At 48.4% G+C, this 22,186-nt stretch overlaps 1 protein-coding gene across 1 annotated transcript in view; it reads left to right on the top strand.

Annotated features, from left to right (window-relative positions):
- The window catches only part of CARMIL3 (capping protein regulator and myosin 1 linker 3), an 84,991-nt gene that overhangs the window by 39,744 nt on the left and 23,061 nt on the right, over positions 1 to 22,186 (top strand). Inside the window, exons 11-27 of the mRNA XM_083410027.1 lie at positions 1,544 to 1,638; positions 1,742 to 1,828; positions 3,964 to 4,073; positions 5,198 to 5,275; positions 6,242 to 6,318; positions 6,816 to 6,920; positions 10,012 to 10,081; positions 10,323 to 10,404; positions 11,206 to 11,302; positions 12,494 to 12,548; positions 13,582 to 13,754; positions 15,165 to 15,233; positions 15,671 to 15,764; positions 16,593 to 16,691; positions 16,881 to 17,009; positions 18,164 to 18,277; positions 21,038 to 21,213. Coding sequence (XP_083266153.1) covers positions 1,544 to 1,638; positions 1,742 to 1,828; positions 3,964 to 4,073; positions 5,198 to 5,275; positions 6,242 to 6,318; positions 6,816 to 6,920; positions 10,012 to 10,081; positions 10,323 to 10,404; positions 11,206 to 11,302; positions 12,494 to 12,548; positions 13,582 to 13,754; positions 15,165 to 15,233; positions 15,671 to 15,764; positions 16,593 to 16,691; positions 16,881 to 17,009; positions 18,164 to 18,277; positions 21,038 to 21,213 — 1,710 coding nt within the window. The remainder of the gene's footprint in view (positions 1 to 1,543; positions 1,639 to 1,741; positions 1,829 to 3,963; positions 4,074 to 5,197; positions 5,276 to 6,241; positions 6,319 to 6,815; positions 6,921 to 10,011; positions 10,082 to 10,322; positions 10,405 to 11,205; positions 11,303 to 12,493; positions 12,549 to 13,581; positions 13,755 to 15,164; positions 15,234 to 15,670; positions 15,765 to 16,592; positions 16,692 to 16,880; positions 17,010 to 18,163; positions 18,278 to 21,037; positions 21,214 to 22,186) is intronic.

Raw genomic sequence — 22,186 nt, forward strand, 5'->3', positions numbered from 1 at the left:
ATGGGTATTTTTTGCCAATTCTATATAGTTCGGGTAGTTTTGTCCCTATAATTCCCAAAAGGAAAGCTGTTTCTTCTTCTTCTTTACAAACGTTATTTTAAACATATTTTTCAATTCATTATATATCATTGAAAAAATATTGGCTGGCCTTTGGACGATGACAGCGTCACGTGGACACAGGGTGTGGGGGACGACCCCTTTCAATGCCTGAATGACACCCATTCCAAATATACTCTCGTCCGGAAGCACCCTCATCGCATCCTGAACAGATTAATCTGCTTTTATTTTGCTTCATATCCCCATTTTCGTTGGGAACTCAGCACGCAGAAAGCGGAGGTTTAACCCTTCCCTTCCCCAGCTGCAATCCTGACAGAAAGCCGTCCTTTCACACCACCCTCTTCCACCCTTGGTGACAATTTTTAATTCTGGAAGGGTTTAAACCTGGTTTTAGTGTTGTGTGTGCAGTTTTGCGTCCGGGAGTCTTTGCGCTCTTGAGTACAGCAGATCTCAAGAAAGCGATTGGTGGTATATGCATGTGTGTTCAAAAAAGAAGAAGCTGTCATATACCTTTGTGCAAATTAATTGAAACAAACATTGTAGTTTATTGTACAAAACTCACATATACATGTACAAAACTCACAAAAAGTACATTAGTAACAGATATTACCTCCGCTGTTTTTAAGCAGCATTTGAACACGGTTTGGCATGGAGTCTACTAGTTTTGAACAGTCCCTGTTGATTTTCGGATCCCTGTACCACACTTGAATCAGCGCCTGAATGAGCTTCTCCATAGTCATACGGTCTACTGCATGGAGGCGACTTTTGCACATAGCCCACAAATTCTCAATGGGATTTACGTCCTGGGAATTCCCTGGCCAATCAAGTACCTGTATTTGCTGGTCTGTCATGAATTTCTTCACCACTTTCGATGTGTGACAGGGAACTAGGTCTTGCTGCAGTATCCCATTATTGCCAGTTTACCTCTTTCCCAGCTCTGGAGTAACACGCTTTTGTAGAATCTCAGTATATTGCGGTGAGCGCATCATTCCTTCTATTGGCTGCCGGCTTCCGACACCATAATGATCAACTGACTTTTCGTGTTTGTTTTGAGTACAGTGGTACCTCTGGTTACGTACTTAATTCGTTCCGGAGGTCCGTTCTTAACCTGAAACTGTTCTTAACCTGAAGCACCACTTTAGCTAATGGGGCCTCCTGCTGCTGCCACGTGATTTCTGTTTTCATCCTGAAGCAAAGTTCTTAACCTGAGGTACTATTTCTGGGTTAGCAGAGTCTGTAACCTGAAGCATATCTAACCTGAGGTACCACTGTACAGGATTATGAGTAAGATCGAAAACATGCTTTGTTTCAATTAATTTGCACAAGGGTGTATATGAACAAATGCAATCATCTTAATTATGAAAGGAGATCTCACTCCTGTCTCACCTTGGCCCTGAACCCCTTGATTCAATTTAGCTTCCCCTGTGAATTCCCTGCTGGGGAGCTTTCCTCTCACTTGTTTTTATCTCTACGGGTGCTTTTGCAGAGATTTCGCCCTGAAACTGGCCTGCGTCCTGGCGGAGAACCCAAACGCCGTCCTCCATGCCCTCACCCTCTCCCACAACCCCTTGGAGGACAAAGGTGAGGAGGGATCCTGAACCAACAAGGCCTTTGGGGGTAAAAAAAAGCTTCTCTGCTCTTTGCTCATCCTCGCCCCACTTTGCTTCTCGTCCCCCTTGAACAGGTCTCAGCGCCTTGAGCCAGCAGCTTCTGTGTTTCCCCAAAGGCCTCAGCAAACTTTGCCTTTCCAAAACCAGCATCACTGCTAAAGGTACGCTTGGCAGGGGTGGGCAAGCTAGAGATGCCAGAATTTCCCATACATACCTGTGGGAATGTTCAGGGTGGCAGGAGAGGGTATATTGTTTATTAAGAGCCTTCCTGTTCGGGACGCGGGTGGCGCTGTGGGTTAAACCACAGAGCCTAGGACTTGCCAATCAGAAGGTCGGCAGTTCAAATTCCTGTGACGGGGTGAGCTCCCGTTGCTTGGTCCCAGCTCCTGCCAACCTAGCAGTTCGAAAGCACGCCAGTGCAAGTAGATAAACAGGTACCGTTCCGGCGGGAAGGTAAAAGGCATTTCCATGCGCTGCTCTGGTTCGCCAGAAGTGGCTTAGTCATGCTGGCCACATGACCCGGAAGCTGTACGCCGGCTCCCTTGGCCAATAAAGTGGGATGAGTGCCGCAACCCCAGAGTCGGTCACGACTGGACCTAATGGTCAGGGGTCCCTTAAAAAAGAAATCCTTCCTAACTTGTACTAGCAAGTTCCTTTACTTAGCAGAGTTACATTCCCCCTTTTTACATGCACAGCGGATAGCTGGTTGCAGGCTCGTGCGAGCCTCTCACTATTACACAATTCAGTCTGTCTCAGATTGAATTGCACGTTCCTGGCAAGTTCCCTTGAATCCCTCTTAGAAGAATAAAGACGCCACAATCTTATTCAAAGTCAGTAAAAGAAGTTTACTTACATCAGTTCACAGTTGGATTCCTGAAGGCAGACTTAGTTACAAATATGTACATGTGGATCTACCCCACATGGAGGAATAATCCCAGTGCTTCTGCTAGCAGAGCAGTCCTAGCTAAAAGTTGGTCAAACGAAGGAGGAAGTCAAAAAAGGGAAAGGTTGCTGCGTGACTCATCCTTTTGTTACCTGGACAGGTTAGGCCACGCCCACCTTCTAACACATGCCAAAGGAAGGATGCTCCAGCCAGGAGGAACAGGAAGTTTCGACTGGCTGGACCAAACATCCCCTTGCATGTCTTCTCTAGCATTTCAAGGAATGTTGTACTTGACTGCCTCTCATGGATCACATCCCACAATATCTGGGATTCATCTGTCGGAAATTGCATCCAGACAGAATTTACAAAACCGGTAAACCGGTAAAAACTGACATATGGCAACCTTTGTTGGAAGACTTGGGTTTTTTGGGGGAGGGAACTTCCTAAAAAATTAATCAAAAACTTGTGTGTCTGGATTTTCTCTTTTTGGAATGTGGCAAGCTCAGTGGGCAGAGGAAAAAAGGAGCTTTCATAGCACTTTTGGTCCAGTTTGCATTTAAAGGCATCCTCAGGCGGTTCCTATATTATTATTATTAGCTGCAGTATTTAGTAGATTGACGCATTAAGTCGAAATTCATTTGTTTGTTTATTTGTTCTATTATGTTTTTGACAATTACCGGCTGCCTCATGACTGAAAAAACCAAAGATTTATCTGACCTGGGGAGGGGCTTCACCAGTTGGGTTTCTGCCTGTCATGCAGCTGCCAGGCAGAGGCAATGTGAGGCAAACTGAGCCAGGCATCTAGGGCACAGGCACCTCAGTCAACATGGCCCATGGAATGAGGCATGATGGGAGTTGTAGTCCTGAAACATCTGGAGGGCCAGAGGCCTAGGGCTGTGCAGTCCCAGGCACGTTTACTCAGAAGTAAGCTGCACTGAATTCCCCAATAAGACTGACTCACTACTAGGGGTGGGGGACAAATTCAACTCATTTCTTATTTAAGGATAAACCTAATTTGCACTTCGCGAAATAATATGCAAACCGAAATTTAGCCATCCTTCAAAAATTGACGTTATCTCTGAATTTTGCAGTGGAGCTCTTTGGCCGAATAATTTGTACCAAAAAAAATAAAAGCAGAGACTTGAGGTAAAATGTGCGCAGAAATGCATATATTGTGAAGATAGCATTTATATGGGGGGGGGGGAATGGGTGTATTAGGCAAAATTGCGTACAAGGAACAGGTTTATAAGGAGAAATTCAGACTCAGATGCTGAGGAATGTTGATGAGGTTTATTTTTTTTTTAAGTAATAATCGCGAACCACTTCCCTCATGAGTTGCAGATGGGGAAGCGTCCAAAGAGCTACATAAATTGAACGGTAGTGACAGTTTGTGGGCCTGTTTTCCTTTCCCAGGACTCGCCATTCTGTGCCAGACTTTTGGAGCCAACCCAGCCTTCACCAGCTCCCTCCGCCATCTTGACCTGAGCAAAAACCCAGGGTTACTGGGGACGGAGGAGGCGAATGTGAGTGACCCCGGCCTGCAACTTTTGCGGTGACACAAATGTGGTGCATTTGTCTTGGACGGCCATACATAGCTCTGCTTTCCTAGTTGTTCTGCTTTGTTTCCTCAGTGTTATCACCCTGGCTACATTTGCATGATACATTTAGTGCTCTGTGATACTGCTTTAGGTGTCCCCCAAAGCATTCTGGGAGCTGTAGTCCAGTGAAGGTGCTGAGAGTTGTTCAGAGACATGTATTGCCCTCACAGTACTACGATTCCCAGAGTTCCCTGGGAAGAGAGCGACTGTTGAGACGCTCTGAGAATTGTAACTCTGCGAGGGGAATAGGCATTTCCTCACAACTCTTGGCCCCCTTAAACTACAGCTCCCAGGATGCTTTGGGGGAAGCCGTGACCATCTAAAGATTGATAGATAAAAATCTTTATTTGCATCAGCCGCAAGCCATGGCAAAGGAATCAAATACAGCATAAATGCCGATATAGCTAGATGGCTAGCTATACAAAATACAGTGGTACCTTGGTTTACAACCATAATCTGTTCCGGAGGTCCGGTTGTAAACCAAAACAGGTTGTAACCCAAGGCGCGCTTTCGCCAATGGGGCCTCCCCCCCCCCAAAAAAGGGGGTTGTAATCCAAAAAAATGGATTGTAATCCAAAAAAAGGGACACGCACTTCCGGGTTTGACGTGGTTGTTTTGCCTGGTGTCACCACCGCTCCACGTACAGTGGTGCCTCGCAAGACGAAAAGAATCCGTTCCGTGAGTCTCTTCGTCTAGCGGTTTTTTCGTCTTGCGAAGCAAGCCCATTAGCAGATTAGCGGATTAGCGCTATTAGCGGTTTAGCGGCTATTAGCGGCTATTAAAGGCTTAAGGGATTAGCGGATTAGCTGCTAAAAGGCTATTAGCAGCTTAGTGCCTTAGAAAAAGGGGGTAGGGAGCGGAAAAAACCCCCCAGGAATCGCAAGACATTTTCGTCTTGCGAAGCAAGCCCATAGCAAATTCGTTTTGCGAAGCACCTCCAAAACGGAAAACCCTTTCATCTAGCGGGTTTTCCGTCTTGCGAGGCATTCGTCTTGCGGGGCACCACTGTACTTCGCCCCCTCACCCCTTTCCTTTCCCCTCTTTTTTAGGGCTTCTATTCCTTCCTGGCCCAGCCCAATGCACTGGTTCACCTGGACCTCTCGTCCACAGACTGCGCCGTGGATGCCGTAAGGTTTTAAGAGAGCCGCAGACTCCGGGGGCGGGGGCAAGGGTGACGTGGAAAGCCTGCCAATGCAGGAAAGAGTGATGGCCCCAGCCCCTTGGCGACCGGGATAATCGCTCACTTCTCCTCCTCTTGAGTGTCCTTTTTTTAAAAAAAATATTTTTTTTTGTTTTTTCAACATATCATTTCCAACATTCATATAACATCATTTCTTATCTTTTACAATATTTTTGACTTCCGTCAACTCCTCTGATGATTTTCCGTTTTTATCGCTTGTTCTACATTTCTTAATTTCTCTATTACTCTTAAATATCATTAACTACCGTATTTTTCGCTCTATAAGGCGCACCAGATCATAAGACGCACCTAATTTTGGAGGAGGAAAACAAGAAAAAAAAATTCTGAATCTCAGAAGCCAGAACAACAAGAGGGATCACTGCGCAGCGAAAGCAGCAATCCCTCTTGCTGTTCTGGCTTCTGGGATAGCTCTGCAGCCTGCATTCGCTGCATAAGACGCACACACATTTCCCCTTACTTTTTAGCAGGGAAAAAGTGAGTCTTATAGAGCAAAAAATACGGTAATCATTCTCCTCATAGTCCTTCTTGCAATATTTCAAATAATCCTCCTTACAAAACTTCTTGCAATCCTACTAGTGTAGTCTGTTCATTACCATTATTTTTCAAATAGTTTGTATATTTATTCTAGTCTTCTAAGAATCTCTGGTCCCGCAGGTTTCGAATCCTTCCTGTTAATTTATCTAACTCTGCATAGTCCGTCAGTTTCATCCTCCATTCTTCTTTCGATGGTAATTCTTCTTGTTTCCATTTCTGAGCCAATAATATTCTTGCTGCCGTCATTGCATAGAAAAACAACTTACAATCCTGTCTATTTATATCATCTCCTACAATGCCAAGTAAAAATGCTTCCTCCTTTTGGCTGTCTGTCTGTCTTGTCTATCTGTCCCCATAGCTCTTTGGGGCGCTGTTGCACGGCTGCTGCCCACGGCTTAGCTACCTCAACCTGGCACGGAACACCTTCTCCCACAGGTAAGGAACTCCGCTCGTCTCTCTAACCTCTTTCCGGGAGACCCTCCGGTCGGTTCGACTTCTGGATGCTCAGAGCGGCGGTGGCGGGGTGGGGGTGGGATAAATGGCTTCTCTGATGGCCTTTGGCTTGGGATCAATTTGATTCCCTCCCCCTCTTTCTTTTTTCCTTTCTCCTTCTGTGATGGATCTCCTATTTGGGGACTTCCCTGGCTTTTTTCTGGCCCACGTAGGACCAGTCTGGATAGTTAGCCTTGGTGGAGACTTGACATTTTCATCCCCAAAAAGTTTTTGAGTTTCCACTGAAATGAGGCTGTGTTTTAATGTTTCAATGTTGTATTTTAATATTGTTTTTAAGTTGTGTTTCAATCAATTGTTTTTATATCGGGTGTTAGCCGACCTGAGCCCGGTCTTGGCTGGGGAGGGCGGGGTATAAATAAAAATTATTATTATTATTATTATTATTATTATTATTATTATTCCTCTGTCTCCCTCTGCAGGAAAGGAAAGGGACTGCAGCCATCTCTCAAGCAGTTTTTCTGCAGTGCCTATTCCCTCACCTATGTGAACCTGTCAGGCATCAAAATGCCCGTGGAGGCATTAAGGTGAGCACCCGCCACTCGGCCGCCCTGCAGCCTGTCGCTCCAAAAACACTGTGTACGTGCGCGTTAAGACTCTATTCCACCATTATGTTTTCCAGCTGGCCACTTTGAGGGCTCCCCTCTCTCGGGTTGCTGGGTCTCTGGAACACAGAAAGACCCCTTAAGGTTGACAATAACAATAACAATAATTTTATTTGTATCCTGCTCTCCTCGGCCAAAGCCGGGCTCAGAGCGGCTAACATAATAAAAATCAGACAATATGCCTAATACAATATACAATATGCAAGTGAAATAACATTCAACATTCATTAAAATAATATAGAATATTAAATATGGCAAATCAAAATGGAGGATTTCGCAACACTGAACAAGATCTCTTTGATTTTATGAGTAAAGCAAGAAGAAAAAAGTATTGTAGGATTCGAACAAGAATGAGCTTCTTTTTTGAGTCGGACCTTTTGGTCTATCTAGCTCAGCATTTTGTACACTGACTGGCAACAGGCGCCCAGGGTTTCAGACAGGGGGTGTTCCCAGCTCCTGGGACTGTCTGCGTGAAAAGCTCTGTCCCTGAGCCGTCTTTGAGACCTCAGGCCAAGGGGGACCTCATGATGTCATGGGGCAAAACCCTAATACATGGAAAGGACAATGACATGATCATCATCATTATTATTATTATTATTATTATTATTATTATTATTATTATTATTATTATTATTTATTATATTTTTACCCTGCCTAGCTGACTGGTTTGCCCAAGCCACTCTAGCCAGCATCCAACAAAATATAAAAAGACAGTAAGACATACACCTGACATTAAAAACATCCCTGTACAGGGCTGCCTTCAGTCTTCTAAAAGTCAGGTAGTTGTTTATTTCCTTGATGGGAGAGCGTTCCACAGGGCGGGCGCCACCACCGAGAAGGCCCTCTGCCTGGTTCCCTGTAACTTCACTTCTTGAAGTGAGGGAACTGCCAGAAGGCCCTCGGAGCTGGACCTCAGTGCCTGGGCTGAACAAAGTAGAGACACGAAGGCCTAGAAGGATGAGAGCATTTCTGTGCCTTGCCTGTTGCTCTGAGAATAGTGGCTTCTTCATTACTCTCAGCGCCTTTAACTACACTTCCCAGGGTTCTCTTGGGGAAGCCATTTCTGTTTAAAGCGGTATGATACTGCTTTAAATGCATAGTGCGGATGGGACCTTCAGCACGTGGACATCGCCAGAGTGAGGATGGCTGGTGTAGGGTAACAGGCTAGCTAGCTCCCAGGACTTCTGAGAAACTAGTTTCCCGCAACATTCTCACATGATTGCCATGACAAACCTAAGACTGGTTCAAGCTTCCAGTGCCACGTCCATGGGCTCTGCTGCCCTCTGCTGGAGGGAGGCCCAGACTATTTGTGTGATAGCCACCACCTCGGAAAGCTTTAAACTTTGTACCGTTTTTAATGTTGTTAGGTTTTTACCATGTACAGTAGTACCTCGGGTTAAGTACTTAATTCGTTCTGGAGGTCCGTTCTTAACCTAAAACTGTTCTTAACCTGAAGCACCACTTTAGCTAATGGGGCCTCCTGCTGCTGCCACACCACCGGAGCACGATTTCTGTTCTCATCCTGAAGCAAAGTTCTTAACCTGAGGTACTATTTCTGGGTTAGTGGAGTCTGTAACCTGAAGCGTATGTAACCTGAAGCGTATGTAACCCGAGGTACCACTATATATATATTGCTGCACAATGCCTTATTATACTGTGTGATCTGGCTGTATAGAAACACAAACGAGGGTTAGACAAATTCACGCAGAACAAGACTCTCAGCGGTCACTGGGGACAATGGTTGTCGTCCCTTGCTGCCTGGCCACAGCAGAGCTCAGTGGTGGGAGAGGTCAGCCAAACAGCCAAGTATTGGGGGGGGGGTACTTGGCTGGAGGCAGAGTCTGTGTACAAGGTCCAGTCCAGTCCTAAGGTCAGGAGTATCTCAGTTCACTTACTCAGACGATCCGGGGGTCAAGAAAGTCAAGGGTCACAAGAAGCAAGAAGCAGCAAGGTGTGGCCAGGAACAACAAATGTCATTTCCAGCAACTGCCTGAGGCTGGAAACCCTGTTTCAGAGCCAGTTGGTTCACATCAGGAGCAAGAAGGCTGATCAGCAGCAGGTGGAGTCCTCTGCTTCCTGCCCCTTCAGGCTGCTGCTCAGCAGGTGAAGCAAATTCCTGGCCCATGACAACAATGGCTGTTCTCTCCCTCTACGTCAAAGGAGCAGTCAGTAATCAGACACTTCAAAGATGGCGTTAACTCTTCATCAGCAAAAACACGACCTCAACAGACTTGGTTGAATGTCAGGCCTCATGAGCATAGCTGCTCGTTCCTGGTGGTCTTCCTCCATGAAAATCATTTGCCGAGACTGAAAGTCCTCTCCTCCTCCTCATGGTTTCCCCCAAGGAATCGGAGACTGCGCCTGCATGCAGCCAACCTCTCCTCCGCCCCTTTCATGCCTCTTCTGGTTCGGGGTAGGCCACAGAATACCAGTTTCTGAGAACCACAAGCAGAAAGAGTTGACCTTTAAAGCCCTAAACGGCCTCGGTCCAGTATACCTGAAGGAGCGTCTCCACCCCCATCGTTCCGCCCGGACACTGAGGTCCAGCTCCGAGGGCCTTCTGGCGGTTCCCTCATTGCGAGAAGTGAGGTTACAGGGAACCAGACAGAGGGCCTTCTTGGTGGTGGCGCCCGCCCTGTGGAATGCCCTCCCACCAGATGTCAAAGAGAACAACAACTACCAGACTTCTACAAGACATCTGAAGGCAGCCCTGTTTAGGGAAGCTTTTAATGTTTGATGTATTACAGCATTTTAATATTTTTTTTGGAAGCCGCCCAGAGTGGCTGGGGAAGCCCAGCCAGATGGGCGGGGTATAAATAAATTATTATTATTATTGTTGTTGTTGTTGTTGTGCCCAGAGTGGCTGGGGAAGCCCAGCCAGATGGGCAGGGTATAAATAAATTATTATTATTGTTGTTGTTGAATTTTCTGCATGCAGAGCAGGATTTTGCTCACTCAGATGCCCCAGGTTCGCTTGTTTAAACCACAATGTGTCCTTGCCTTCCTCGCTCAGGTCTCTTTTCCAAGGTCTGTCGGCCAACACCCACCTCAGTGAACTCCACCTGGACCTGAGTGGATGTGAGGTAAATCGGGGTGGGGCAAAAGGGGTGGGCTTCTTGTGCAGACGTCTTCTCAGAGAGGAGGCGTTGGGGGCCGAGCTGCTTCCATGTGAGGCGATTGATTTACCTCAGAGCTTCCCAGCATCCGTTTGATACAATAGGCTTCTTGAACACTCTTTCTTCTCTGAGACACTCATTAAACCTCTCTCTCTCTCTCTCTCTCTCTCTCTCTCTTTCTCTCCGTCTTCCTTTCCTTCCTACCTAGTTGCGCTCCCCGGGGGCTCAAGTCCTTCAAGAGCAGCTGTCTGGAATCAGCGCCTTGAGTAGTCTAGATCTTTCTGACAATGGTGAGACCATGATGCTCCCCAGCTGCTGCTCCTGCCATAATAATAATAATAATAATAATAATCTTTTATTTATATCCCGCCCTCCCCAGCCGAAACCAGGCTCAGAGCGGCTAACAGCAGTAAAATATTGTGTTTGCCCTTCCTTGTTGTAGATATTGATATTGTGCAGTCTGAAGTGACTAGAAGCATAAGAACTGACTCCTTCTGTAATAAATCATTGTCCAGACCCATTTTAAAAAAATATTCAAACTTTTACTAGCAGATCTCTTTAAAATAAAACAGAATAAAGCAAATCGTGTGTCCGAAATATCCATACAATGCCTTGTGCTCTCCAGCACAGGCTCAGCATCTTGCAAAATACGAAATAATCCAAACAGACCAATAAGCAAAGGTTTCTCTCTCTCCACAGCTTGCATTGCAGCCTCCAGGCTATTTACTCTCCCTTTTGGAGAGCTTCATTTTACATCTTTACTCCGCTGACTTTGGGAGAAAAGACTCACAAAGGCATCTCCCTTCAAAATGGAGATTTGCAACCCAATACCTCTCACGATATTATCTAAGGTTACAACCCTTATGTGTTAGCTACCTGAGAAACAACAATCAGTTAGTTATTCATTAACTTAGCAAAAGCTCAGAGGGCTCTCCTTGGCTTTAATATAGCCCCATGGTGGGGAAAAACCCCATGTTGAATCTTCTGCAATATACCTTCAGCCATTTTTCATTTCTGTGTCAATTAAAGCATTGTACTTAACATTCCTGACCTATTCTGCCACTCCCTCCTCCTCCTCCTCCTCACGCCAGGCTTCGACGCCGACTTGCTGACTCTCGTCCCGGCGCTAGGGAGGAACAAGTCTCTGAAGCACCTCTGGCTGGGCAAGAACTTCAATGTCAAATCCCGGTGGGTTTATTTATATATTGAATTTATATACCACCCTATACCCGGAGGTCCCAGGGTGGTTCACGAAACCTGGGCTACGTAGAAGCGGATTTAGGGGAGCGCAAACGGTTGGCCCACACTGGGCGCTGAGCCAAGAGGGAGCCGCAGGGTATACTGCAATAATGACGAACAACAGAAGACGAGAAGCATTTGGGCGCTGAATGTTGGCATCACACAGGGCACCACTGAAATTTCAAAGCCCAAATTCTGCCCCTGGGCCATGTCGCCCCTGGGTTGGGCGATCTAGGACCATCCAGGGCGATGGTGTCATGCTGTAGTTTAGTCACTAGGGGGCGCTGCGCTTAAGTTGCTTCTTCGTTTGGAAGGTTTGTGAACCGTTTGACCATAGAGATCTCTGATCGATGTATGAGATGTTGATAAAGTGTGGCTGAAATCCACAATTTTAAAAAAAGAAATATGCACAAGTTGATGGTCATTAAAGCACAGGGGAAAACCCAGCGGAACTCTAAAAACAAACTGGAGGTTCCTTTTTCTGGAGAGATTTGTCAAAAGGCAAGCTTGGTTCCATCTTATTAAGTTTATTCATGAAGAATCAGAAGTCCCACAAGCCCCTGGTGATATATGCAAACATATGGAGCAGTTCTGCAGTGGAATCATTTTTCAAGATATACTAAAAAAATCACGCATCCACTGTTTCGTGGGGCCGCAATGGTGCAAAAACAAAGCACAGATCCACATGGATCCTCAGGATTTTTGCATTGGGTCACCCCAAATTCACATCAGATCACATAGCACATCCATGGCTACAGCCTGCACCAAAAAAATCCTGCACCCACTGTTTCGTAGGGCTGCAATGGCGCAAAAATGTGGTTACAAAGCACGGATCCACATGGATTCTCAAGATTTTTGCATTGGGCTACCCCAAACTCACCGTCAAATCACATGTCTGTAGCCACAGCACGAACCACAAAAATCATACATCCACTGTTTCGTTCAGAATATTTTTTTTCTTGTTTTCCTCCTCTAAAAACTAGGTGCGTCTTATAGTCAGGTGTGCCTTATAGAGCGAAAAATACGGTGCCTTATAGGGAGTGATTCGTAAATGGAATCAAATAAATAAACAAACTGCCCTGACAGCCCCACGTTGCTCTTGTTCCTCAGCCTGACATTCCCCCTGTTGTCTCTCTGTAGGACCTTGGAGGAAATCCTTCAGAAGATTGTGCAGATGATCCAGGAAGAGGAGTGTGTAAGTCAGGGGTCAGCAAACCTTTTCAGCAGGGGGCCGGTCCACTGTCCCTCAGAACTTGTGGGGGGCCAGACTGTATTTTGAAAATAATAATAATAATAATTTTTTATTTATACCCCGCCCTTCCTGGTTCAGAAAACTGGGCTCAGGGTGACTAACAACAAATTTAAAACACTTAATTAATGCAACAAAAAACAGCATAAAATACAGTATAAAACGTGAATAACAATAAATTCAGAATTCAAAAATCAATCAGTTTAGGGGGGAAATCTATCCAATAAACATTAGATGATCACCAGGGCTAGCTGGCTAAATTAGTTCTATTTGGAGACCAGGGGAGAATTAGCTGTGGGATCCCAGAGTGGGTAATCTTCATAAAAAGGGGAGGGGGAGGGAAGGAAGGGGAATAAAAGATCAGGCTAAGTTCAGATTGAAAGCCAGGTGGAATAGCTCTGTCTTACAGGCCCTGCGGAAGGAAGTTAAATCCTGCAGGGCCCTGGTCTCATGGGACAGAGCATTCTGCCAGGTCGGAGCCATCACCAAGAAGGCCCTGGCCCTGGTGGAGGATAGTCTGACTTCCTTAGGGTCCGGGACCTGTAAACTATGATTATTCATGGACCTTACGGTCCTCTGCGGGCAGACCAGGAGAGGTGGTCTGTAAACAGGACTGTTGTTAAACCGAGGTCCCACTGTATAATAAAGGCGCCACGACATCTTCTTCACACTTTCTCTTACTGCCTGTGTATCTTAGGCTATCTATCAATATATATCGGTACCACAATGGCGCAGGCAATTCTTCCCCGTCCCCTTTTATTCTCACAACAACCCTGCGAGGTAGGATAATCTGAGAGGTGGTGACTGGCTCACGCAGACCCTGTGAGCATCGTGGCTGAGTGGCGATTTGAACCCCGGCCACTCTCCGCCCCTAGTCCCAATCTGGCCCTCTTAAGCCCTGTGCCACGATGAGATGCTCATTCACTCTGTCCTTTTCTTCTTCTTCTTTTTCTCCTCCGTCCTGCCTGCTACCCCGAAGTCCCTGCAGTCTTTCTCCGTTGCCGACTCCCGGCTCAAAACCCGCACCAGCATCCTGATCAACGCCCTGGGCAGCAACACTTGCCTGACCAAAGTGGACCTGAGTGGGAACTGCATGGAGGACATCGGAGCCAAGATGCTGTCGAAAGCCCTGCAGATCAACAGCACACTGAGGTGGGCGGGGAAAACTGGCTGGTCAGGCAGGGTGGGGGCTTCCCGGTTGGTTTGCCCAGCCTTTGGATCTCTGGGGTACACTTGCCCCCCAAAATTTGCCACACGGACCCAAAAATGCCTGCCTGGGCTTCTTTGAGAGGGAAGGAAATTTACCTCAGCGCTCTCTCAGACTCCCCATCAGCACAAGGATTGCTGCTCGCACAATGGGATCCGTGCAAGGATTAACTCTGGGATCACTTCTCTTCCCCAGATCTGCACTAGCAAATCGAGGGAACCCCCTATAATAGATTTAGAGGGTGAATTTGTGGAGGAGGAGAAGGGGTGGGGAAGTCCAATGGCAGTAGCCTTGCGCTGAGGGGGCGCTGAGTTAGGGTAGCGCTGTGTTGGCTGCAACTCTACCCCCACAAAAACCCCCAAATAGTATGGAGGTTTATATAATCATAGAGTTGGAAGGGACCGCAAGGGTAATCTGGTACAACTGCTGTAAAGCAGGAATCTTTTGCTCAATGTACGGCTCGATCCCACAACCTGGAGATGATAAGTGGGGGATGAAATAGGAAACCAGGGAAGGGAAAATGGAATGGAGTATTCTAAGAATGGGCTCCTGGTCAGGTGTACTGTGTCTTCCTATCTTCTTTGGCGATCCCTCGTAGCCGAGTAAGATTGTCTTCCATAAACACGGTTTTATCAGTGAGTCCGTAAGTGACTGTGGAGGCCAATTCTGGATCCACACGTCCTTCCACAATGGGGACATCGGTTTCCGGGCGGGAGTTGATCACGGTGAGGGTTTGCCAAGCGTGCCTTCCTCTTAGCGCGTTTCTCCCTTGCGTCCTGAGTTCGAGTGTCTTCAAAGCCCAAGACACCTTTGGTAAAGGCTTTTCTCCAACTGGAGCACTCACAAGCCAGTGTTTCCCAGTTGTCGGTGTTTATACAGTGGTACCTCGGGTTAAGCACTTAATTCATTCCGGAGGTCCGTTCTTAACCTGAAACTGTTCTTAACCTGAAGCACCACTTCAGCTAATGGGGCCTCCCGCTGCGCCAGTGGAGCACAATTTCTGTTCTCATCCTGAAGCAAAGTTCTTAACCTGAGGTACTATTTCTGGGTTAGTGGAGTCTGTAACCTGAAGTGTATGTAACCTGAAGCGTATGTAACCCAAGGTACCACTGTACTACATTTTTAAAGATTTGCCTTGAGAGAGTCTTTAAACCTCTTTTGTTGACCACCAGCATTATGCTTTCCATTTTTAAAGTTCAGAATAGAGTAGTTGCTAACGGAGGCTGCTTCACATAACTGCTGTTTGGCAGCCAAGGAGGGAAGGAACTCAATTGCTGGTTGTGGGTCAGGAATTGATAAGTCAAAACAAGAGGTGGGATCACAACCACTACTTGCCCCCCCTTCTTGCTTTCAAGGAGTATTTCCTGGGATAAGAACAATACAACTGCACAAGGCTTTCAGGACATCGCCAGGGCCTTGGAGAAGTGAGTAACTAGTGCAGTTTTGTACTCTTTTTCCTCGAGGGAATAGGGGGGCGGGGGGAGTCGAAAGCCAGTGTGGTGTAGTGGTTAAGAGTGGTAGATTTGTAATCTGGTGAACCAGGTTCGATTCCCCGCTCCTCCACATGCAGCTGCTGGGTGACCTTGGGCCAGTCACACTTCTCTGAAGTCTCTCAGCCCCACTCACCTCACAGGGTGTTTGTTGTGGGGGAGGAAGGGAAAGGAGATTGTTAGCCGCTTTGAGACTCCTGAAGGGGAGTGATAAAGCAGGATATCAAATCCAAAAAAACAACAACAAAAAACATGGCTTCTCATGCTCACGTTTCCACGAGAGAAAGAGAGTACATGGCTTAAAGGTTTCTGAAACGTTAAGTGGTTTATAAATGCTTTCGAATAAATAAATAAAACGGCCTCTTCTGCAGCAACTACACCCTCAAGTTCATGTCCTTCCCCATGAGCGACATCACGGCGGCCTACCGAAACGCCCCTGAGAGGACGGACGAGGTGTGGCAAAAGGTGAGCCCTGCCCCTTCCCTACGGGCCTCGGGATGAGGGGAATAAGTTGGTCCCGTTTGCATTTTAGCAAGAAACTACCCAACTCGTTCCTCTCGAACGATCCTTAAGCACTTACACTTCTGCGAATTTTACACTTGCCGCTGCCCCCCAACCAAGTAATGTGTGTAAAAATGGACATATGGGGAGAAAGTCTGGCTGCAAAAGTCTTTATATGTGGAAATGACACACAAGGGGCATTTTATGAGGGAGAATTGCTTGCGAAAATACATATAAAGTGGTTCCGTTCCGGAAGACTGTTCGACATCTGAAACGTTCGAAAACCGAGGTGCAAAGGGCGGTCTGCAAATTTACAGAGAAAATTGAGAACAATACAGCAGTGCCTCAGCGGAAGCCATTCGACTTCTGAGGTGCGTTCGAAAACGGGAGCATTTACTTCTGGGTTTACGGTGTTTGAGTTCTGAAACGTCCGTCAACGGAGACATTCGAGAACCGAGGTACCACCGTATCATAGCTGTCAACGTTTCCCTTTTTTAAAGGGAAATTCCCTTATTCCGAATAGGATTCCTCGCAAGGAAAGGGAAAAGTTGACGGCTATGCACTGTATTGGGGGGAGCGGCATACAGAAATTCAGGGCAAGAGGAAAATTGAGTTTTTGTGAGGATTTCTTTAGAAATCGTCGTCTGCGGCAGCTGTAGCGGAGAAACTTGAATAGATTTGGACCTCTGGAGAAATGCCCACTTCCTCTGTTGGTGCACAGGAGTGTCACCAAATCCCAGCTTTGGCATGATCCCTCCCCTATCTCTTTCCCCCTTCCTCTCTCCCCTTCAGATCCAGTGGTGTCTCCTCAGGAATAACCACTCGCAGAAATTCCCCCAGGACCAAGCCTTCCGCCTCCACCAGGGAATCGTCACCAATAGCGCCGAGCAAGTAAACGTTCCCATCTCCCTGTTCGGCACACACTTGCCACCCCTCCCCGTGAGCGCCCGTGGGGAACGAGCGCGGCCTGTCCGCCCCATGCCCGGAGGGGCTGCTGTGATTGGCTGGGCAGCGGGTTCGGGACTTGGCGCCTTGACGAGGGGCAGGAGCTAATGGCCCCCTGTCTTGCCCCTTCCCTAGATGATGAGCCGCCTCTGTGTCAGGGTCCAGGAAGAGGTGCGGTTGCTGCGGACCTGCTCCGCCGACACGATCCAGGAGGAAGTGCTCTACGCCCGGGAACTCATGAAGGAAGCCAAGAACTCGCGGGCGGTGAGCTTCATCTCTTTATTTACATTCCTAGCCCCACGGTTCCTCCGAGGATCTGAAGGTGTTGTGGTTCATTTCCCCCTCCCCATTTAATGCTCACGACAACCCTGTGAGGTAGGTTAGACTGAGAGGCAGTGAGAGGACGAAAGTAACCCGGGGAGTTTTGTGGCTGATATAACTTCATATTGAAATTGAATGGAATTGAAATACTTTATTGTCACTTGTACAACTTGTATACAGTGAGATTACACGAGCACCCCGCACTCAGCTCTCTTAGTCTTAATTCCCCTTGTTTACTGATGCACACCCACCAAACCCAAAAGTCAGTTGCCCTGTTGTTATCTTTTCATTCAGCACCCTAACAGCCCATGGATAGAAGCTGTTCTTTACCCTTTTGGTGCGACTGCTTCTATATCTTCTGCCCGAGGGCAGGAGATCAAGAAAGTGCCGGCCCTGAGAATTTTCCTCACTCTCCTGAGGCAACGTTCTTCCGCTATTTCATCCAGCGGAATCATGGGACAGCCCATAATATCTTGTGCTGTATTCACCACCCTTTCTTCGCCTTGTCAGCTATTTATTTATTTAAAGGGATGCGGGTGGCGCTGTGGGTTAAACCACAGAGCCCAGGACTTGCCGATCAGAAGGTCGGCGGTTTGAATCCCCGCGACAGGTTGAGCTCCCATTGCTCAGTCCCTGCTCCTGCCAACCTAGCCGTTCGAAAGCACACCAGAGCAAGTATATAAATAGGTACTGCTCCAGTGGGAAGGTAAACGGCGTTTCCGTGCGCTGCTCTGGTTCGCCAGAAGCGGCTTAGTCATGCTGGCCACATGACCCGGAAGCTGTATGCAGGCTCCCTCGGCCAATAAAGCGAGATGAGCACCACAACCCCAGAGTCAGTCACGACTGGACCTAATGGTCAGGGGTCCCTTTACCTTTACCTATGACCGTAATAGAGATTTGTAGTGTATTGTACTAAATTTCTCTCCCAAACGTTCTCCATGAAAGTCTGGATCTAAACCCAAACTGCAGAAAGGTCTCTGTAGGTGTGTTCCTTGTGTGCTTTTTAATGATGATATTTTTACTGCAGTTTATTGAATAAAAAACACACACACAGAGAAAAGCACCCGCGAAGCATCCTTTCTCTTTTTCTCTCTTAGCTCTTCCCCAGCCTGTATGAGCTTGGGCACATTTTGGCCAGCGACGGTCCAGTCCGGCACAGGCTAGAATCAGTGGCCAATGAGGTCTCAAAAGCAGTCGACAAGGAACTGCAGGTATTGCGAGGGCACGGTCCTGTTTTCATTTTGCTTTTCGGTTTTTCATTTACTGCATTTTAAAACCCCACTTTTCTTCTAAAAGAGCTCAAGGGCGGCATAAAGTGGTATCCCGCAAGACGAATGCCTCGGAAGACGAAAAACCCGCTAGACGAAAGGGTTTTTCGTTTTCTGAGGTGCTTCGCAAGACGGATTTTTCTAAGGGCTTGCTTTGCTAGACGAAACGGCCCTGCCTCTTCTGTCATGGCGATGGTCGCACGCTCACTTCCCCGCTCCCTCCCACCTTCCTGCTGACGGCTCCTCCGGCTCCCTCCCACCTTCTGGCCAACCTTCCGACCTTCCGGCTGCCTCGCGCCGCTGCCCACCGCCCTCGCGCGCTCCCCTCAGGAGCCGTTGCTGCCAGCAACCAGCGCTGCAGCCAGAGTCGCCCCGCCGCCCTCCAGCAGCTGCCTCGCGCGGTGTCCACAAGGCACGGGTGAGTCCAAGGACCGGCTGCGGCAGCTGCCCTGCTTCTCCCCACCCCTCCCGGCCGTGGTGCTTCGCAAGACGAAAAAACTCGCTCTACGAAAAAACTCGCGGAACGAATTAATTTTGTCTTGCGAGGCACCACTGTACGTTGTTCTCCCCGTTCCTTGATTTATTCCCACAACAGCCCTGTGAGGTAGATTGGGCTGAGCGGTTGTGCATGGCCCAAGGTCACCCAGCGAGCGCCCCGTGATCTGAACCCAAGTCCTAATCTATGCTTCCTCAAACTCGGGCCTCCAGATGTTTTTGGCCTACAGTTCCCATGATCCCTAGCTAGCAGGACCAGCGGTCAGGAATGATGGGAATTGTATTCTCAAAACATCGGGAGTTTGAGGAAGCCTGTCCTAATCCAACCCTCTTATCCGGGCTCCCAATAGAATATTAAAAACACGATAAAACATCAAACAATAAAAACTTCTCTAAACAGGGCTGCCTTCAGACGCCTTTGTTTGTTTCCTTGACATCTGAGGGGAGGGCGTTCCACAGGGTGGGTGCCACCACTGAGAAGGCCCTCTTTCTGGTTCCCTGTAACCTCACTTCTCGCAGGGAGGGAACTGCCAGAAAGCCCTCGGAGCTGGATCTCAGTGTCTGGGCAGAAAAATGGGGCTGGAGACGCTCCTTCAGGTATACTGGGCCGATGTCGTTTAGGGCTTTAAAGGTCAGCACCAACACTTTGAATTGTGCCCAGAAACCTCCTGGGAGCCATTGTAGGTCTTTCAGGTGTTATATGGTCTCGGTGGCCTCTTCCAGTCACCAGTCTGGCTGCCACATTCTGGATTAATTGTAGTTTCCGGGTCACCTTCAAAGGTAGCCCTACGTAGAGCACATTGCAGCAGTCCAAGCCGGGAGATAACCAGAGCATATTGAAGCAAGGGAATATAAACGTTTATGAGCTCATTGCTGCAACCACTACCAATTAATTGTGGGGTTCTCTTGACTACCAAGATCAGGCATAGGCAAACTCGGCCCTCCCGATGCTTTTGGGACTACAACTCCCATCACCCCTAGCTAACAGGACCAGTGGTCAGGGATGATGGGAATTGTAGCCCCAAAACATCTGGAGGGCCGGGTTTGCTTATGCCTGACCAAGATGGTCTTTGCAGAGCTTTTGGAACGGTTCACCTTTGGTTCAACACACCAAGAGGCTTGAAGAAGCCAGTGGTTGCCATGGTGACCAAATAAATGGAGGAGAAGGCCCCTTGGGCCTTCGGGAACCAGTCAGCCCTCTGCAGGAACACCCGTCGCCTTGTGCGAAAGGGCGGGTTTGATTCTTGAGAAAGACACCCGCCGTGCGGTTGGCATCAAGGCATCCCAAAGGCTCTTCTCTTGCCCAGCCGGCTGCCCTACTGTGCTGGACCTGGGGGTAACACGAGTAACGCAGTCCAGGTCTGGTCCCAAATCCAAGGGTTCCGTGAGAAGTCAGTCCAACAGGGCCAAGGCAGGACACAAGGCAGAAAACCAGGCAAGGTCAAGATCTCAGGCAGGTTCTGGCAAACACCAATGTTGCTCCCACAACCTGAGGCATGGTCCAACAGCCTTTTATCATTGTCTGGGTAACGGCCAGTCCTGATCCCCCGGTGACTCACCTCCCAGTGTGGTGTAGTGGTTAAGAGCAGTGGACTTGTAATCTGGTGAACCAGGTTCAATTCCCCGCTCCTCCACATGCAGCTGCTGGGTGACCTTGGGCTAGTCACACTTCTCTGAAGTCTCTCAGCCCCACTCACCTCACAGAGTGTTTGTTGTGGGGGAGGAAGGGAAAGGAGGTTGTTAGCCACTTTGAGACTCCTTCGGGTAGTGATAAAGCGGGATATCAAATTCAAACTACTCCCTGTCTCGCCCGAAGGCGAGCACTCCTCCTGCGAGTACTCAGGTCTCTCCTTCTCTCAGACCTCAGTCTCTGCAGCTCAGGAGACGTCGGTGGGTTACTAGACCCAGAGGCTGCCTCAGCCTCTCCTGACCCAACTGGTAGTGGAGCAGCTGTAAGCGATGGCCCAGCTGGAGGCAACGAGGTCATCCCCGCATCTGGAGCCAGGGCAGGCTCAGGCCCCTGACTCGGCCCAGCTGATGCTTGTCGCAGGGGAACCTGTGCAGACTGGGACTCTTCAGGACCAGGCCCCAGACTTGGTTCAGATGCCGCCTGAGGCAAAGGATCCGGTGCAGACTGAGTCTCCTCTGGTTCCGAGTCTGAGCCCGAGTCCCAGGCCATCACACCTGCTTCTTCTCTCCCCTCTATAGGTGATCCTGGAGTCAATGGTTTCCCTCACCCAGGAGCTGTGCCCACACGCCGTCCAGGCGGCGGAAGAGCACAACAAGATGCTGGCGGCCGTTTCGGAGCGCGTCACCGTGCCCCGAAACTTCATCCGGGGGGCTCTGCTGGAGCAGGCTGGCCAGGACATTCAGAACAAGCTCAAGTGAGGAGCAGGAGGACACAGAGGGGATGCCATGGGTTGGACTGAGCATGGCGCTTTTCACAGACAAAGCGGGTTCTCTGCCACTGAGCTACCGCCCCACAAGCTTGTGGGGTGGGAGGCAGTCATGCTGTCCGAAGTGGGGCCTGGCCAGGGCCGGATTTAGGTTTGATGAGGCCCTCAGCTACTGGAGGCAATGGGGCCCTTTATATGTCCAGCTGTCCTTTGTCAACAACAAATTGCCGCTGTTTTTTGTGTTGAATGTATGCTGTATGGTAATTTACGGACCTAATAGGTACCGAAAGCCATTTGCACATAACAAAATATGTATTTTATCACAGTAATTGTTGAATTCAAATACAATTAAGAAGTATATTAATAGTGAAATACAGTAGTACTTCGACTTACCACCGCCCCTACTCACGAACAATCCGACTCGCGACCGCGGCAAACCCGGAAGTAAATACTAGGTTTGCCGCGATTTGCGCATGTGCAGAACGGCACTTCTCACAGCGACCCAGATCGACTCACAAACAGACCTCTGGAACAGATTCTGTCCATGAGTAGAAGTTCCATTGTACAATTAAGGAGAAGTATATTAATAGTGGGGACGCGGGTGATGCTGTGGTCTAAACCACAGAGCCTAGGGCTTGCCAATCAGAAGGTCGGCGGTTCGAATCCCCGCGATGGGGTGAGCTCCCGTTGCTCGGTCCCTGCTCCTGCCAACCTAGCAGTTCGAAAGCACATCAAAGTGCAAGTAGATAAATAGGTACCGCTCCGGCGGGAAGGTAAATGGCGTTTCCATGCGCTGCTCTGGTTCGCCAGAAGCGGCTTAGTCATGCTGGCCACATGACCTGGAAGCTGTACGCCGGCTCCCTCGGCCAATAAAGCAAGATGAGCGCCGCAACCCCAGGGTTGGTCACGACTGGACCTAACGGTCAGGGGTCCCTTTACCTTTACCTATATTAATAGTGAA

The sequence above is a fragment of the Podarcis tiliguerta genome (genome assembly GCF_965153285.1).
Source record: "Podarcis tiliguerta genome assembly, chromosome: 13".
Taxonomy (NCBI): domain Eukaryota; kingdom Metazoa; phylum Chordata; class Lepidosauria; order Squamata; family Lacertidae; genus Podarcis; species Podarcis tiliguerta.